Raw genomic sequence first — 17,902 nt, forward strand, 5'->3', positions numbered from 1 at the left:
TTTTAGGCTGTAACTTTTGATGCGTTGATCGCAGCGTATTGGGACTACGCCCAGCCGATTTCCCTCGCAAAAGTCTGTCGGAATAGTGTATGAAAGAATTTATTCTAGCACTTTTCAAAATCGCGAAAATTTTCGCCAAAAATGCAAAGGGGTTAGCCTTACTTTTTTTTCATTTTTGGAGCCGAATATTTTTGGTCTCAGATTCGATTTGTACGACCCTTTCCTGACTGATTGGATCCCCAGGAACTCAGAAAACGCAGCGAAAAGAGCGTGGGATCAACAGGAGAGAGATTACGAAGAAAAAACCACCTGCTGGAAAATGTCGAAAACACAGGTTCTGGTTTTTAGGCTGTAACTTTTGATGCGTTGATCGCAGCGTATTGGGACTACGCCCAGCCGATTTCTCTCGCAAAAGTACGTCGGAATAGTGCATGAAAGAATTTATTCCAGCACTTTTCAAAATCGCGAAAATTTTCGCCAAAAATGCAAAGGGGTTAGCCTTACTTTTTTTTTCATTTTTCGACCAAAAAACTTTTGGTCTCAGATTCGATTTGTATGACCCTTTCCTGACTAATTGGACCCCCAGGAACTCAGAAAACGCAGCTAAAAGAGCGTGGAATCAACAGGAGAGAAATTACGACGGAAAAACCACCTGCTGGAAAATGTCGAAAAAACAGGTTCTCGTTTTTCGGCTCCAACTTTCGATGCGTTGATCGCAGCGCATTGGGACTGCGCCTAATCGATTTTTCTCGCAAAATTGCGTCTAAATAGTGCATGAAAGAATTTATTCCAGCACTTTTCAAAATCGCGAAAATTTTCGCCAAAAATGCAAAGGGGTTAGCCTTACTTTTTTTTCATTTTTGGAGCCGAATATTTTTGGTCTCAGATTCGATTTGTACGACCCTTTCCTGACTGATTGGATCCCCAGGAACTCAGAAAACGCAGCGAAAAGAGCGTGGGATCAACAGGAGAGAGATTACGAAGAAAAAACCACCTGCTGGAAAATGTCGAAAACACAGGTTCTGGTTTTTAGGCTGTAACTTTTGATGCGTTGATCGCAGCGTATTGGGACTACGCCCAGCCGATTTCTCTCGCAAAAGTACGTCGGAATAGTGCATGAAAGAATTTATTCCAGCACTTTTCAAAATCGCGAAAATTTTCGCCAAAAATGCAAAGGGGTTAGCCTTACTTTTTTTTTCATTTTTCGACCAAAAAACTTTTGGTCTCAGATTCGATTTGTATGACCCTTTCCTGACTGATTTGATCCCCAGGAACTCAGAAAACGCAGCGAAAAGAGCGTGGGATCAACAGGAGAGAGATTACGAAGAAAAAACCACCTGCTGGAAAATGTCGAAAACACAGGTTCTCGTTTTTAGGCTGTAACTTTTGATGCGTTGATCGCAGCGTATTGAGACTACGCCCAGCCGATTTCTCTCGCAAAAGTACGTCGGAATAGTGCATGAAAGAATTTATTCCAGCACTTTTCAAAATTGCGAAAATTTTCGCCAAAAATGCAAAGGGGTTAGCCTTACTTTTTTTTCAATTTTCGACCAAAAAATTTTTGGTCTTAGATTCGATTTGTATGTCCCTTTCCTGACTGATTGGATCCCCAGAAACTCAGAAAACGCAGCGAAAAGCGCGTGGGATCAACAGGAGAAAAATTACGGAGAAAAAACCACCTGCTAGAAAATGTCGAAAACACAGGTTCTCGTTTTTAGGCTTTAACTTTTGATGCGTTGATCGCAGTGTATTGGGACTACGCCCAGCCGATTTCTTTCGCAAAAGTACGTCGGAATAGTGCATGAAAGAATTTATTCCAGCACTTTTCAAAATCGCGAAAATTTTCGCCAAAAATGCAAAGGGGTTAGCCTTACTTTTTTTTCATTTTTGGAGCTGAATATTTTTGGTCTCAGATTCGATTTGTACGACCCTTTCCTGACTAATTGGACCCCCGGGAACTCAGAAAACGTAGCGAAAAGAGCGTGGAATCAACAGGAGAGAAATTACGACGGAAAAACCACCTGCCGGAAAATGTCGAAAAAACAGGTTCTCGTTTTTCGGCTCCAACTTTCGATGCGTTGATCGCAGCGCATTGGGACTGCGCCTAATCGATTTTTCTCGCAAAATTGCGTCTGAATAGTGCATGAAAGAATTTATTCCAGCACTTTTCAAAATCGCGAAAATTTTCGCCAAAAATGCAAAGGGGTTAGCCTTACTTTTTTTTCATTTTTGGAGCCGAATATTTTTGGTCTCAGATTCGATTTGTACGACCCTTTTCTGACTAATTGGACCCCCGGGAACTCAGAAAACGTAGCGAAAAGAGCGTGGAATCAACAGGAGAGAAATTACGACGGAAAAACCACCTGCTGGAAAATATCGAAAAAACAGGTTCTCGTTTTTCGGCTCCAACTTTCGATGCGTTGATCACAGCGTATTGGGACTACGCCCAGCCGATTTCTTTCGCAAAAGTACGTCGGAATAGTGCATGAAAGAATTTATTCCAGCACTTTTCAAAATCGCGAACATTTTCGCCAAAAATGCAAAGGGGTTAGCCTTACTTTTTTTTCAATTTTCGACCAAAAAATTTTTGGTCTTAGATTCGATTTGTATGTCCCTTTCCTGACTTATTGGACCCCCGGGAACTCAGAAAACGCAGCAAAAAGAGCGTGGAATCAACAGGAGAGAAATTACGACGGAAAAACCACCTGCTGGAAAATGTCGAAAAAACAGGTTCTCGTTTTTCGGCTCCAACTTTCGATGCGTTGATCGCAGCGCATTGGGACTGCGCCTAATCGATTTTTCTCGCAAAATTGCGTCTGAATAGTGCATGAAAGAATTTATTCCAGCACTTTTCAAAATCGCGAAAATTTTCGCCAAAAATGCAAAGGGGTTAGCCTCACTTTTTTTTTCATTTTTCGACCAAAAAACTTTTGGTCTCAGATTCGATTTGTATGACCCTTTCCTGACTGATTGGATCCCCAGAAACTCAGAAAACGCAGCGAAAAGAGCGTGGGATCAACAGGAGAGAAATTACGAAGAAAAAACCACCTGCTGGAAAATGTCGAAAACACAGGTTCTCGTTTTTAGGCTGTAACTTTTGATGCGTTGATCGCAGCGTATTGGGACTACGCCCAGCCAATTTCCCTCGCAAAAGTCTGTCGGAATAGTGTATGAAAGAATTTATTCTAGCACTTTTCAAAATCGCGAAAATTTTTGCCAAAAATGCAAAGGGGTTAGCCTTACTTTTTTTTCAATTTTCGAACAAAAAATTTTTGGTCCTAGATTCGATTTGTATGTCCCTTTCCTGACTAATTGGACCCCCAGGAACTCAGAAAACGCAGCAAAAAGAGCGTGGAATCAACAGGAGAGAAATTACGACGGAAAAACCACCTGCTGGAAAATGTCGAAAAAACAGGTTCTCGTTTTTCGGCTCCAACTTTCGATGCGTTGATCGCAGCGCATTGGGACTGCGCCTAATCGATTTTTCTTGCAAAATTGCGTCTGAATAGTGCATGAAAGAATTTATTCTAGCACTTTTCAAAATCGCGAAAATTTTCGCCAAAAATGCAAAGGGGTTAGCCTTACTTTTTTTTCAATTTTCGACCAAAAAATTTCTGGTCTTAGATTCGATTTGTATGTCCCTTTTCTGACTAATTGGATCCCCAGAAACTCAGAAGACGCAGCGAAAAGCGCGTGGGATCTACAGGAGAAAAATTACGGAGAAAAAACCACCTGCTGGAAAATGTCGAAAACACAGGTTCTCGTTTTTAGGCTCTAACTTTTGATGCGTTGATCGCAGTGTATTGGGACTACGCCCAGCCGATTTCTCTCGCAAAAGTACGTCGGAATAGTGCATGAAAGAATTTATTCCAGCACTTTTCAAAATCGCGAAAATTTTCGCCAAAAATGCAAAGGGGTTAGCCTCACTTTTTTTTTCATTTTTCGACCAAAAAACTTTTGGTCTCAGATTCGATTTGTATGACCCTTTCCTGACTGATTGGATCCCCAGGAACTCAGAAAACGCAGCGAAAAGAGCGTGGGATCAACAGGAGAGAGATTACGAAGAAAAAACCACCTGCTGGAAAATGTCGAAAACACAGGTTCTCGTTTTTAGGCTCTAACTTTTGATGCGTTGATCGCAGCGTATTGAGACTACGCCCAACCGATTTCTTCCGCAAAAGTACGTCGGAATAGTGCATGCAAGAATTTATTCCAGCACTTTTCAAAATCGCGAAAATTTTCGCCAAAAATGCAAAGGGTTAGCCCTACTTATTGCGTTGGCAAAAAATAGCAAATGTGTAATGTCTTAGTTGTTCCATGATACTCGAGGTCTAGGACCACTAAAATACGGATATGTTTATATACATACATGTACCTATGCATCGTTGCTTATAGTCACATAACATGGTCGACGCGAATAATATTTCGAAATCACACAGTTCGAACTTATCATCGGACCGCCAGAGTACACTACTAGCCATACAACGCGTATGTCAGCGCTTACGGGATAATTCCACAAGCAGCCACAAGTCAGCACAAGTATGTTTCAGATTCAAGGAAAGAGCAGGAAAAAGCAAGTAAGGTGAAGGTATTGAAACGAAGGTGCAAATCGAAACAGACTGTTCCACAACACGTAGAAAATGGACTATGTAATATCGAGTTTCGTCAGGAAACATATAGATTTATTGCGATCGGAACGCGACGAGAATCTCCAGCACGTTTTCAATAACATATCTGCTCAAGCCCTTCGTAACCTCGAAAAGGAAGGAGATGCATTGACTAAATTATCCGTTGGGAGTTTGGCTAGCCGTGGTTTGAAACAGCTCCAAATTGACTTCGTCGACCCGAACAATCTCCCCCTGAAGCATGCCTTTGCCGTCGGTGACTTGGTCGCCTGCATTCAATCGAATAATCGCAGCCAGTTTCTACCTGGTCTCGTTTCAGCCATCTCACAGAGAACCATTTCAGTCACCATTTCAGATCAAACTGTTGTCAATGTCAATGAGGAGGAACAATTCGCCATCATCAAAGCTGATTCCGATTACACTTACAATTGCCAAACCAGGTTTGTCCAGCCAGTGAAATAGGCACAGAAATTGCAGGAACACTCCGTTTCTCAGGTTGTAACGTACAGTGTCATGAATCGACAGTCTTATTGACTCTTTAATTATGTCATTCACACTGAGAATTAGAACTCGAGAAAAATCCGAAATATTCTGTCTCAAGGTTGGCTGAAGACTTTGGTCCACATTAATGGCAGATTCAAACTGTTGCAGAGCTTTGAAAAATCTGGAATCAACGGAGATATATTCCTGGCGATGTTTCAATGTCATTAGAATTCTTTTCGACAATGATGAGAAGATTGTTCAGGAGCTAATAGATATGGACAATGAAATCTCTGAAAAATATTTGAATGAGGATGGTCAGCTGAAGTTTATCAATGATAAACTTGCAGAGGATCAGCGCATGGCAGTATCATTTGCTTTGCGTAAAAAATTTCTTGCCATTATTCAAGGACCCCCTGGCACAGGAAAGACTACCACTTTAGTTGAATTAATCGGCCAATTGCGGGGGTTGGGTAAAAAGGTAATCAGAATTTTTTAAGAGTTGTGATTCAAACGTCGAATGATAAGAAAATATTCTCATTGATACTCTTTATAATCCGCATTTTAAATTCTTATAAATCATTGTTTTTTAAATTCCGTACTAGTATCATCAATCGTTTATGTAAAATGTATCTATTGTGACTGTCCAAACTAAATTTCCAGACCTTCCGGAGTTGACTACTATTTTTAAACACTGCACAAACATTGAAATTTGAATTCCAGGTATTGGTGTGCGCTCCAACTAATGTTGCGGTGGACAACATTGCCCAGAAATTATGTGATGCTGGCATAAAGCCATTGAGAATGGGCCATCCAGCTAGGATAGCCAAGGAGGTACAGAGTTGTTCAATAGATGCCAACGTGCGGCAAGATAACTCCTATGAAATTTTAGTTCAGATAAAACAGTCGTTAAAAGAATTGCAAGAAAAGGACGGAGACACTGAGAAGGGTGGGAAGCCATGGGGTAAAATCAAGGAACTGAGCAAAGAGTACCGTGAACGAATGGACAAGCTAACTTCTGAGATAATCAGACGGCATCCTGTAAGCAGATAATTCTCGACACTATTGCATGGCGATGAAAAAGCTAATTAATTCTGATTGTTCCTGCAGGTCATTCTCTGCACTCTGAACTCTGCAACTACTGGAAAACGTGCTAAAACTATGCGGCACGTGCCCAGAGAATATTTCGATGTTGTTGTAGTGGACGAAGCTTCTCAGGCATTGGAGGCCTCGAATTGGATTGCGATTCCAAATGCGGAGAAGGTTGTGCTTGCCGGCGACATTAACCAGCTTCCGCCTGCTGTTATGAACCAAAAAGCAGCCAAAAACGGACTATGTGTGAGCCTCATGGAAAGGGCGATTAAAAAACTTGGAAAGAAGGCTTATAAGAGTCTCGAAATTCAGTACAGAATGAATAGCAAAATCATGTCGTGGTCTAGCAAACAGTTTTATGAAAATACTCTCAAGGCGGACAAACTCGTTGCGAATCACTTACTCAGAGATTTGCCTGGAGTGGAATCATGTTCGCTTACAAGTACGAATACATTACTTTGATTATGCTTTTATTTGCACAGGTAAAACCTTCTTATTTTTTTACGCAAAAATCCGTTTCAGGTGATTCGGTAGTGTTTATCGACACCTGTGGATGTGAATGCGAGGAGTATCAAATCGGCAGTGGGACAATATCGAAAGGAAACGTTGGTGAAGCGATCGTAGTTGACCGACTAGTAGCGGCACTGGTAAAATCTGGTGTCCCGGAACGAGAAATTGGTGTAATAACGCCGTATGCTCTGCAGGTGAATAAAAAATGAACTGGAGATTAAAAGAAGTTGATTTCGTAGATGAATGAGATGAAACGCTGTTAAAAATTGTTTTTGTTTTATTTTCTTTCTATAGGTAGACTTTGTACGAAAAACGCTTTCAACTCGTTCTATATCTGCTGAAGTTTCTACGGTTGATGGCTTTCAAGGTAGAGAAAAGGAAGTGATCGTACTATCTTTGGTCCGGAGTAATGAAGAAAAATCACTCGGCTTTGTCACTGACTTTAGACGTCTAAACGTCGCGGTTACACGGGCAAGAAGACTGCTTGTCGTCATCGTGAACAGCGAAACTGTTGAGGATAACAAATTAATTACTGGCCTTTTGAAGCATATTGAAGATAACGGTCTGTTACAAACAGCGCAGGAGTATTTGGAAGGTGAATTGGATAAATTTGAATAAATAATTAGTTTTTTCCTACCACATCCCAAAATCGAACCTGCTTAACTAGACATATTTACCCCAGATAATTCGGAGGACCTCAAGAAAGACTTGGAAGAAAATGTAAAAGTGAAACAGAAATCTGTGGTGACCAATAAGACGGATAGTAAGACAGAAAAGAGAAAGAAACCAGCATCGAAAAATGGCGATAAAATTAAAGGTGATACCAATTTGAAGAGTGTTCTCAAAGACAAAGGAATCGATTTGAGTATAAACGCAAATAGGAAAGATTATAATCTCTTCGAATGTATTAGCGAAAGTAATTCCGACATTGAGGACACAGAATTACTTCCGAACACGGCAGAAATCGCTACAGAGGACCCAGAAGAAACGGATGAAGCTTTGCCATCCGTTGAACAGGTGGAATCAAAACCTAAAATTGAATTATCCAATTTGATCGCGAGTTTAAAGCAGCTCGAAACAACTTCCACGCAAGGTATGAGATAAGTTGTGTATTATTTTTGGGTGGTGTTTGTAGTTTCCGTATTCGAATGTTTGAATTAATTTGCAGTTTCCTCTGCAGGTACGCCTCTTGCTTCAAACCAACCCGTGCCTATGCAAGCTAAGAAGAATAAAAAATCTAAAAATCGTAAGCCGAAAAATTCGGAAATAACGGCGGACGATGATCTTGAGAAATTAATAGCGACGGTGACAGCCAATGACTACATTTGCGCAATGGCAGGGTGCAAGAAATCGACCCAATTAATGCATGTTGATTGCGAATTCTGTAAATCTAGGTTCTGCTTTACACACGGTAACTATTTACTGTTAGGTTTCACTGTTTTTAATCTAAAAATTTGAGATAATCCTAGTGAAATATGATTATGTAAGAAATTAAACTGCTTTCCTAGATTCAAATTAGTTTCGCCCTCTCCTTACAGGGATGCAAGAAATTCACGGTTGTGGAGAAGCTGTGAGAAACAAAGAGAGGAAAGAGTTTGTTCGTCGGAAGCCAGAAAACTGTAAGAAAACGGACAAAGATAAATTTGCAAGAAAGTTGAAGCAGCTGGAGGAGGCTCGAAAACCGAAAAAGAAGGTTGAAAAGTAGTTTAAAAAAGTGTGTAAAAAAATACCTTCCGCGATAAGTTTTGTAAAGAATACGATATATTTCATAGAACTACGCGTATTCTACAAATTGGAATGAAAATTACGTTATTTATTTATCATACGTATATACTGCGCTGCGCGTTAGTCACACTGATATAAATTTTCATTTCATTTCGATCTCCGTTATGTAGTTCCGCAGTTTTAGAACAATCTTGCAAAACGCCTTATAAATGAACGAATTTTCTATTTAAAATAAAAAGTGTCAGCTTACACGAGCTTTACGTCACCCCGATCAATGCGGAAATTATTCAACCGATGAAAGATTCAGGAATATTTTTAGCAACATAAAGCCATTATATTTTGTTGAAAAAATTTGCGATTTATTCTAGACATATTTACATGACACCTTTTTAGGTGATTCAATTAAGATAATAAGTAACTTATGATACACTGACTTTCATATTTGTTCGATTATAATTAATTCTATTAAACGAAACCTCATGAACTTACGGTAAAAAGTCTATATTATAAGTTTTATTCCCTAAAAACATGCCGAATTTTAGACTTGCATCAATTTCGGGCTCGATAATCATTTCATCCTCTGAATCCAAGCCAGTTGATGGTTCTGCGGAATAAAAATAGAACAACATTGTCACAGAATAATAATTTCTTATTGCTAAGTAAAAAAATCTAGCACACCACAATTACTCACTCAGGTTTATATTGGCTGGCTTTGAAAATAACGTGACCTTTGGTTTACGGAGAATTCTTATTTTCACGCATTTCAGTCTACAGAGCATCTGTTGATATTAGAAAGTTTGATGAAACGGAGGTTGGAAATAATTCATAAGTACTGACTCTATGAAGACCGCCTTACCTCGACTAATTCGGTAACCTGGAACGGCTGTAAGGCTGGAACAAATCTTTTTTGCACTTTGTATAAGGTAATGCCTGGATGATTGATACAGTAATCTAAAACCGCACCCAGCATCCTGTCTAAAACACGCCGATTAAGAACTCCATCAATACGAATCCATGGCTTTATTACCACTTTTATCGGCTCCACTGTGCTGCAACGTTTGACAAAGCAACATGGATTTTATTACGCCAGTAGGAAATTTTTAGAAGGAAAAAAGAAAGATATCGTGCTTCCAGATTTTTGTAACCCTGTTCAAATCTTATCTAAGAATCATGCTCACTTGAAGTCAAGTTTCTTTGCCGCTTTTTGAATATCCTTGGGTTGAAGTAAGGCTGTCCTCTTTCTCATTCTGCGCGTGGTCTGTACGTTACCGGTTGTTTCATCGATATCCTTATTGTCAGGTGTTTGATCATTGCCACTTGTCGCATCTTCCTGGCCATCTGTCTGCCCGCAGAGTCGCTCGTTTTTATCTAGCAAAAAAACTTTATCCAAGTCCGCAACATTCAATGATTCACCAGTGGTTTGGATTTCTTCTACAGAAGGAAATGTATTCTCTGATTTTACCAAACAGTCATCGCTGGTTGCCGAAACAACGTTCTCTTTTTCGGTAATTGATATAATTCTGTCGGACACAGGTGACAAAGATTCTTTGTCCAGGCGGAGTATTTTGAATGATTTTATCATCCATGGGTCTGTAAACTTTTGATGTATATAACGCATTGTTGTGACACCAGATCGAAGGACTAAACGGTGCTCCGTTAGTAGGGATAACAGACGATGCAGTCGACTTTTGGATGTGCTTTTGAAGTTGGACTGTAAAAACATGATAAAGTTGACACAATAACGAAATAAAAGTACACAATATGTAGTTTTTTTTAAGATAATAAACATGAAGCCATGATTACGTACTGTAATCTGCTTATTAGTGGCTCCAATTTCTCTCTTGTCATGCAAATACTGATAGATTGCACGTAGATCGTCAATTTCAGTTACTTCTAATTGGTCCCCAACGGTGTTCAGAAAATCTTCAAACGGTACCGGATCTTTAGGAAACAGTGCGAACCTTTTCAAATCTCCTATCAACTCGTCAATCAGTTGCTGTTTCAGTGGTAAAATGTCGGCGGGTAATTCCATGTTGTAAAAATATTCGAGGCTCCTCGGTTCTTTGGTATCACGTAACTTTAGAGAGCAAAAAATTTTGAAAGTATTGACGATGAAGTAATCGTGAGCATGATAAATGTCTGTTACTGCAAGATCATTCTCTTCTCTCATCAATAGAAGCGCTATTCTTGTGCACCTTTTTTGCATGTCGTTCATATCCTCTATCTTAATATCACCCCAATCTACTCCAAGCTGACAGTACATCTTTTTTATTAAATCATTTACCCTTGTACCAATCGACGACTGTGCACTTAAAGTATCGACGACGCTTTTTCTCCCACTAATATCTGCGCTGTATCGGATTTCACTTTGAGATTCAATATTCTGACCCTCATTCCCGTGCTCCGAAACTTTGTTCGAGGATTCCTCAATGCGTGCACGCTTTGGTGATTGTACAACAAGCCTATTTTTTTCGTCTATTTCATCTATTCTCCTTTTAGTTAGAGAAACAGTCGCGTTGCTCTGTAGAGGCACATCAGTTTGTTTGGATATGAACAGACTAACCGCAGGACTTTCGACCCCTGAATCAGGTATGTGGCATTGTTTATATTCCGAAACCCCATCTTCGTCAGATTTGAATCTTTTTTTATCCGGGTATTCCTCGTTAGTAGAATCTCTGTTTCGTTTTAAGGGTGGACTTTGCTGCTCGATCGACAAGGATTGAACAGTTTTTTCAGCAAAACACGCCGTGTCTTCCTCGTCAGAGTTCCACGAAGCAGATTCGATGTCTTCCTTGCTCAGGGTGATCGTTGTGCCATCCTGAAACCGTATGATGTGACTGTCCTCATCGTCGTCTACCACGTCGTTCTCATCCGGATCAGTGTCAGTCTCCGCATTTTCGTCAACAGGATTTCGAAACTCTGAAACGATCGCCTCGGAAACGTTTTCCTCGCCCAATTGCAGAACCTGAGCATATTTGTTTTTCCTTTCCTTCATTTTTCTGTCAAACGCTTCCCTCCTCAAGTTTCTTTCCTTGTCCTCCTTTTCACGCTGCGCCTTTATTTCAGTCTCCTCCAAGCGCTTGCTTATCTCATCGTTTCTACTCTTCCAATAATTCCACCTGTCGCGATCCTCCTTTTCCCGTTTCTCCTTCACTATTTTATCCTCAAACTCCCTTCTCTCCAGTTCGTCCTCCTCCTCGACCTCAGGATCAATCAAATTTGTTTTAACCATCTGTTTCTTTTTCAAATTCAGCTGATCCAAACTTGTCAGAATGTCCTGGTATCGCCGTAAAACTCTGATATAAGTTTCGTCATTCTCTTTCAATCTCGGATCAAGCATTATTATTTGATCTGGGATTTCTATGTCAAAATCTAGCTGACCCCTGGTCAGGTAATCGTGGACACCAACAACTAGTCCTCCTGTGACAGGTCCAACTTCAATTCCGTCAACGTCATCGGGAACAGCGTAACCAAGATTTTCCAACTGATTCTCATGCTGCCAGCGTAGAAACTTTTCTATCGTGTGACGAGCCTCGTGAAATAATTCATACGGCCACTTGGTTCGAAATTTGTAAGTGTAACCAGTGCTTAATTGGTACTGAGAGCTGCTCATAGGCATATAGTTTCCATGCTTTTTGAACGCGCACATGTAACTTTTTTTCATCGATACCATTTGGTCGCTTCTAATCTTAGTCATGGCAGAGCGGAGCAACGTCTCTGGATACTGTTGATAAACTTTAAACAACTCATAGGCCCAAGAAGTTTTGTCCTTGCCACAGCACATTGAGCTGTGAATGACTGAATTTATCGTCGCCAAGTATATCTCGTTTTTGTACCTGACGTCTTTGGTAAAACCGTGCAGGCTAGATTGATGTGTCGGCTGTTTGATTTTGTATACCAGATTAAATTCCTGGATTGTTTTAGGCATTGGAACCAACCCCCTGGACTCCATGTCGCTCAGGTTGTAGTATCGCTTGTCGATGTACTTGACGAGTTCCTTGAATACCTTGACAACTTGTTCCTCATACTCGTAGGAATCCTCACATTTGGTTTTCAGTTTCTCGACGATTCCTCCAAAGCGTTTGTTGATGTAAAAGTTCTGCTTTATCTCCTCTATTCCAAGTGCTACGCTATTCACCGTTTCCGGTTTCCTGAACATATAGACCAGCCTGCGCTGGCAGGCGCGTGAGGTTTTGTTATGAGATTGGGTGGAATAAGTACGCAGAATGTCGCGCACAGCCGTGAAATTGATCATTTGTTTGCGCGGATTCGGACAAAGATACTTCATTGCCACCTTGCACATCAGAAGTATGTTATCTTCGTGAGGACTCCAGTCAACTCGTAGCTTATCCATCTGTTGCAAGGCGCAGAAATCCACCTCATCATACCTGACTCTAGGTCTGACGCTTCGTTTGCGAGGTAAAACCGTTCGAACGAACGATTTCTGCCGCGTAACATGCTGAGAAACGAGTAATTGGTACTTTTGCTTCTTGGACCTGCGTTCATCGGATATTTTCTGTCGCTGGTGTATTTTTTTGCGAATTTCATTAGCGTGCTGGGTAGCGGGACCTGTGACCTTTTTCAATCCTGAGAACTCTGTGAATTTTAACGGCTTTGCTTTTATCTTTGACAAACGCGCAGTTCGCTGCTGCTCGTTTTTCTTCCTTTCCTCACCCCTACAATATTGCTGATTGGAATACCAGGCACCCCAGTTCCAGTTACGTTTCAAATGGGCAAAAAAAGCTGAATCAACACCGGCAGCTCCTTTTCGATCCCCGGGAACAACTCCGATATCCAAACCGACAGCCTCGTCCGGATTGCGAGCCTTGGCCGTTTTTATCATGTCCACTTTCTTGTTCAAATCTTCAAGCAGAATGTCTTTACCCTCGACTGTTGCTCGACCGCCTAAACAGGTGTTTATGCAAGTGTTCCACATGTCGTACCAATACTTCTCCACAACTTGCAGCGAGTCGAAGACGTAGCTCGTTTTCGGATACTCCTTTTCTTCGACCTTATGATAACCAACCGCTGAGGAAGTTGTATCGGTTATTTCACTACGACGATTCAAGTAGATAAAGACCTGGTCCTTTTCTTTTAATTTTTGGTGTCCAAATTGCAAGAGGCCAATGTAGCAGAGTCTTGTTACAGATTCATGAATGTTGTATATGTATTTACGCGCCATCAGCAAGATATTTCGTATCTGAGACGGCAAGTTCTTTACCAGAAAATGCTTTCTGATCGGATGATTCAGGTAGGTTTCCAGTTCAGGTATGAAGTATGGCACATTGTGGACTTTCACGAAGATGGATAACGGGATGCGAAGCAAGACGTCGCACATTATTGTCCATCCCAGAGGCCACCCTGCAATTGTTTGGCGTTGTCAAGGTCGTCGTTTCTCATTCTCGCAGTTAGACACTAAATTAAAAATATCTCAACCCCTAATTAAACCTTTCACGATTTTTTATCATCGTACCTGCATGCCTAGTCAATGGGGGAATGAACATTTTCCATCCGACTTCAGTATTGTAAATTGTGCTCATCTCCTGCTCGAGTTTGGCATCAATTTGGTATCCGGAATTTCGCAGGTTAGCCACTTGAATCTCCTTAGGAACTGTGGTGTCACCTGGATGATCGTAGATTGAGTAAAAAAGAAATAAATGCAGTTCCTTCATGCGGACAAATTTTGGACTATATCCGTAGCGTTTACCGGCTTTCTGGAAAGGGTTAAAGAAATACATGTCGTTATATGGAAGAAAATTTCTTTCGTGGAAATTAGTACTAGGAAAGAGAGATCTTACAAAGTCGTATTTCAGATTAACAGGAGCGAATTTTGTATTCTTAGAAGGATTGAAAGCCTCCAATCCCTGTATGTCTTCCACCGATAGTTTTGTGCTTTCATCTTCTTCCTTAGCTTGTTTCTGCATAATTGCTCTCACTTTCTGAGAGCCAATTAGACAAAATTTGATCTTTGCTTGTTCAACCGCAGATTGTATTATCGAGTGATCAATACCAATTGACGGATCGCAAATGAATGTTATATTTTTCTCCCTATTCTTGTTGCTTAGTGTGAGCTTAATATTCTTCACCACATTATCTTTGACCAACTTTTGCAGCAGTCTGACAATCGATTTTTTATCAATCTTTACGTCGTATCCCTCTCTGTCCTCCTCCTCGTTTATCATCTACAACAATAACGATGAATAACTTATAAAGTGGCTCTGTTTAAAGCCGAACACATTCCAAGCTCACCTTGATTAATTTTGTTAGATCGTCAATGACTTTGTGCTCTTTAACAGCTTCGATGATCATATTAGCTCTTCTAAGCAATCTGTACGTGATGCTAGAAATATTTTTCTTTTCATTCAAATCCAGTTCTTCCATAAATCCAATAATTTGACTGGTTGGTCTTCCCAAACGATGCTGTGGTCTTTGCTCGACTAATTTGACTTCTATGCTATCGCACAACACGTTTACTTCTGTTTGGTCAATTACTGCAGAGTTCAGCTCATTTTTGCTTTGTTCTTCTATTCGATGCTTCATTCTCTCGATTGATTTCTGATCTTTTTTTACAGACACAGTTTGAGAAAGGACTGATTTTGGATAACGTGAAAACAAATCTTGTTCTGCAATATTAATATACGTTCGTTTATACTTCTTCCTCACCTTTGTCAAACCATATTTCAACAGCAATAGATTAACAATTCTAAATTTTATTCTCATTTGATATTCTTCACGTGTATCAGACTTTGTCACGGACGAATCATCAATGTCGGAATTATTTTTATCGGTAGGCTTCTCCTCAACTTTTACATTGTCATTGGAGGAAACCCCGTTATTCAATTCCACTTCTGCCGGGTCTTCCATTGTAAAGCACTTTGATTCAGTTTTCACTATTTTTTTCGGCTCGACTATCGTTTTAGGAATTACAGAATCATTGTGACTTTGATTATTGGTATCGATACTTCTGGTCAATTTTTTTATTTTGTCCATCTCGTGCTCAAACTGTCTACTCATCTGGCTGGTCTTCTCAAACCTCTTTGAAACGAACTTGGTAACCCGCTGTCTGCCTACGTCGTTCATATAAGTGGCGACGATCTTCAGTTTGACTAAATTTCTAAGCATCGTGCGAGCTTGCAGCTTTGTTTGTCCTAAGCACTTGGCTAGTTGGCATTGTGAAATACCCTCAGGACCGCTGAGTTCAACAATCCGATTGGCTTGTTTCAACAACGGAATGTTTAACTTCAGTTCCGATATATCAAGCTCTGTAAAACGGATAACATAATACTAAATAAGCTGAACTGAATCAGCTGGGTCCAAAAACTTTTTATAGACTAATCATAGGGAGTACGTGGTCTGCTTGGTTACCATAGGTTTCTTCGTCGTCGATAATTTCATCTTTACCCCACAGCTCAGAAACGTCCATTTCCGGATCCTGAAGCTGTACAACTCTCACTGTTTTCTCTTTGGTTGGATTGTTCTTTTGCTGCCATTCCTTTTTCTCCGCCTTGGGATATACAGTTCTGTAGGGCACCCTCTAGACAACAAATGTTATTTTAAAAACGGGAAGATATAAACTTCACACTTCACAACTTGCAAAGCGAAAGATAAATAACTCACCAAATCAGTTTTCACAACTTTGAGAAAAAAATTGGTTCTGAATAGTTTTTTAATCGAATTTTCGATCTGAAGCTCCTTCTTTATCTCGTCATACTCGGCGACGCAATTTTCCTTAGATTTTAATATTTCAATCACTTTCTCTGCCAGATAAATAATCTTCGGCTTTCTTTCGACGTAAAAACGTGGCAGGTGAAGCAGGCTGCCATTGCAGCTGTGCCCGCCGGTTTTTTGGTGGTGTATTTGCTTGGTGATCAATTTATGATCAAGTAAAATTTTTCTGTGATAGAACAACGATTTTGGATCCTCTTTCAGCGAAGCAAGACTGATTTTACCCTGTGTAACTTCTCCCTGGTAACGAGATCGTCCGACCCTTTCCAAAAAGCAATACTGCATCACGGTCAATTCCAAAGTAGGACAAACTCCGTTGCCAGTCAATGCGTGCTCACGAATATCTTGTGACGCCACGAGGACTAAACTCTCTCCAAACTCTTCAGCTGCCTGGTGAACAGTCAGTGCTCTAACATATTCACTGATTTGCTTCCGACTGTTGTAAGTTGAACAGGATCCTTTGATTCCTGCATTCACATCGTCGATTGGACAATGGGGATAGATATCTTCAGGAACTTCATCCTAGGACAGGTAAAAATATTCTTTTATGAATATAATGCCCACAAACTAATAAAATATAAAGACCAAAGTTGTTAAATGTTTAGTGTTGGAAATTGACTTTCTAGGTTTTCCTGATATTGCAACATTCGTTTTTCAAGCCACTGTGGTAAAATTTACAGTGCGAATCAAACCACACATCCATTTTATACAGAACTTGGTACGGAAGAACATGGAAACAATAACATGTTCATAAAAGTATTTACATAAATTGGAAAATGGATGAATTTAAAAAATATACCGCGTGCAAGTGAAGACAACTCATGACATTCTTAGTCAGAAGTATTCAATGAAATTTCTTGAGTACTGACAATTTTCCAACCCTAACCAATAGTCATAATACCAAATATTTACAGGCTCTAAGATGGTGCCGAGATCAGGATCGATGTGTTCGTATCTGTCAAATATAATCAGTTTGTTCCTCGGTGCTTCTAACTTGTAATAATCGATCCCATCTACCTCTATACAAATTGACCAGACCTGTTCCATGAACGGCTTCGACAACGGCGGTGGATCGTGAAGCCTTAACGAAAGACGCTGCCATAGAGCTGTTAAATAAAATACGATGATTAAATAATTAGAATAACAATTAATAGAACTGGGTGATAAGTTTCAACGTTGTTTCTTTCAATTCTTTTACTTTCAGAATATAATTTCGATAATGCGACTTGTTGCACACTCACCTTCCAATGTGATACCATCCAGACCTTCGAGGGCAATTTCGTCAATGATAACATCAACGATGTTAATTGACGAATACGAAACCATTTTTCGTTCAATGAGATCACAGTTCCTTTTACTGTTTATGCTTTGTTAATCCATGTTTATAATATGATCACTAACAATGCGCAGGAAGAGCTGCATCGGCGCAATGTGAGAGGTGATTGAATAGCATTGAATACCTAACCTAAGATTTTCAGGTTTCAGAATTTAACTCAGGTTAGATTAGGTTAGTTTAGTAGCGTCAAGTTTGATTGCGCAGTAAACAAAATTCGGTCTCTGCGCAGCCGAAATTGACGATTCTTGTTTCGTACAAATACCAATAATTTTAATTTCATTCAGAGATTAATTCGATTCAGCGATCAGAAATTGCATCGAGCGAATAATTAATGAGAAGGAAGCAGATCTAGATTAGGATCATATTTTTGCGTGTACATTCATATTACTAAATATACGAGTTTCATTCA

The 17,902-nt window shown here is 40.0% G+C and overlaps 2 protein-coding genes across 4 annotated transcripts; one reads left to right on the plus strand and one right to left on the minus strand.

Moving 5' to 3' along the window:
- The first annotated feature begins 4,511 nt into the window (after nt 1-4,511).
- Nucleotides 4,512-9,796, plus strand: LOC124220660 (DNA-binding protein SMUBP-2-like). Of its 2 annotated transcripts, none has more exons than XM_046629880.2 (9): nt 4,512-5,065; nt 5,277-5,586; nt 5,829-6,146; nt 6,216-6,639; nt 6,720-6,901; nt 7,002-7,302; nt 7,390-7,524; nt 7,619-7,800; nt 7,888-8,027. In XM_046629880.2, exons 1-8 carry the CDS (start codon nt 4,641-4,643, stop codon nt 7,759-7,761), a joined length of 2,238 nt encoding a protein of 745 aa, XP_046485836.1. In that variant the 5' UTR covers nt 4,512-4,640; the 3' UTR covers nt 7,762-7,800; nt 7,888-8,027. The 2 variants fall into 2 exon arrangements, with proteins under 2 accessions (XP_046485836.1, XP_046485835.1); XM_046629879.2 differs by adding an exon at nt 8,246-9,796 and having other exon boundaries at nt 4,514-5,065; nt 7,390-7,800; nt 7,888-8,118.
- Nucleotides 8,665-17,794, minus strand: LOC124220658 (general transcription factor 3C polypeptide 1). 2 transcript variants are annotated; one of them, XM_046629868.2, is made up of 12 exons: nt 17,399-17,794; nt 17,070-17,263; nt 16,050-16,679; nt 15,798-15,966; nt 14,682-15,694; nt 14,231-14,614; nt 13,906-14,146; nt 10,240-13,793; nt 9,611-10,143; nt 9,289-9,481; nt 9,124-9,211; nt 8,665-9,036 (listed from the first exon to the last, which is right to left on the minus strand). In XM_046629868.2, the coding sequence occupies exons 1-12, from the start codon at nt 17,481-17,483 to the stop codon at nt 8,918-8,920; spliced, it is 7,203 nt and encodes a 2,400-aa protein (XP_046485824.1). In that variant the 5' UTR covers nt 17,484-17,794; the 3' UTR covers nt 8,665-8,917. The 2 variants fall into 2 exon arrangements, 1 of the variants encoding a protein (XP_046485824.1); XR_011177114.1 differs by lacking the exons at nt 8,665-9,036; nt 9,124-9,211 and having other exon boundaries at nt 9,341-9,481; nt 9,611-9,800; nt 9,895-10,143.
- Nucleotides 17,795-17,902: the final 108 nt, after the last annotated feature.

This window comes from Neodiprion pinetum, chromosome 5 (genome assembly GCF_021155775.2).
Source record: "Neodiprion pinetum isolate iyNeoPine1 chromosome 5, iyNeoPine1.2, whole genome shotgun sequence".
NCBI classification, from domain to species: domain Eukaryota; kingdom Metazoa; phylum Arthropoda; class Insecta; order Hymenoptera; family Diprionidae; genus Neodiprion; species Neodiprion pinetum.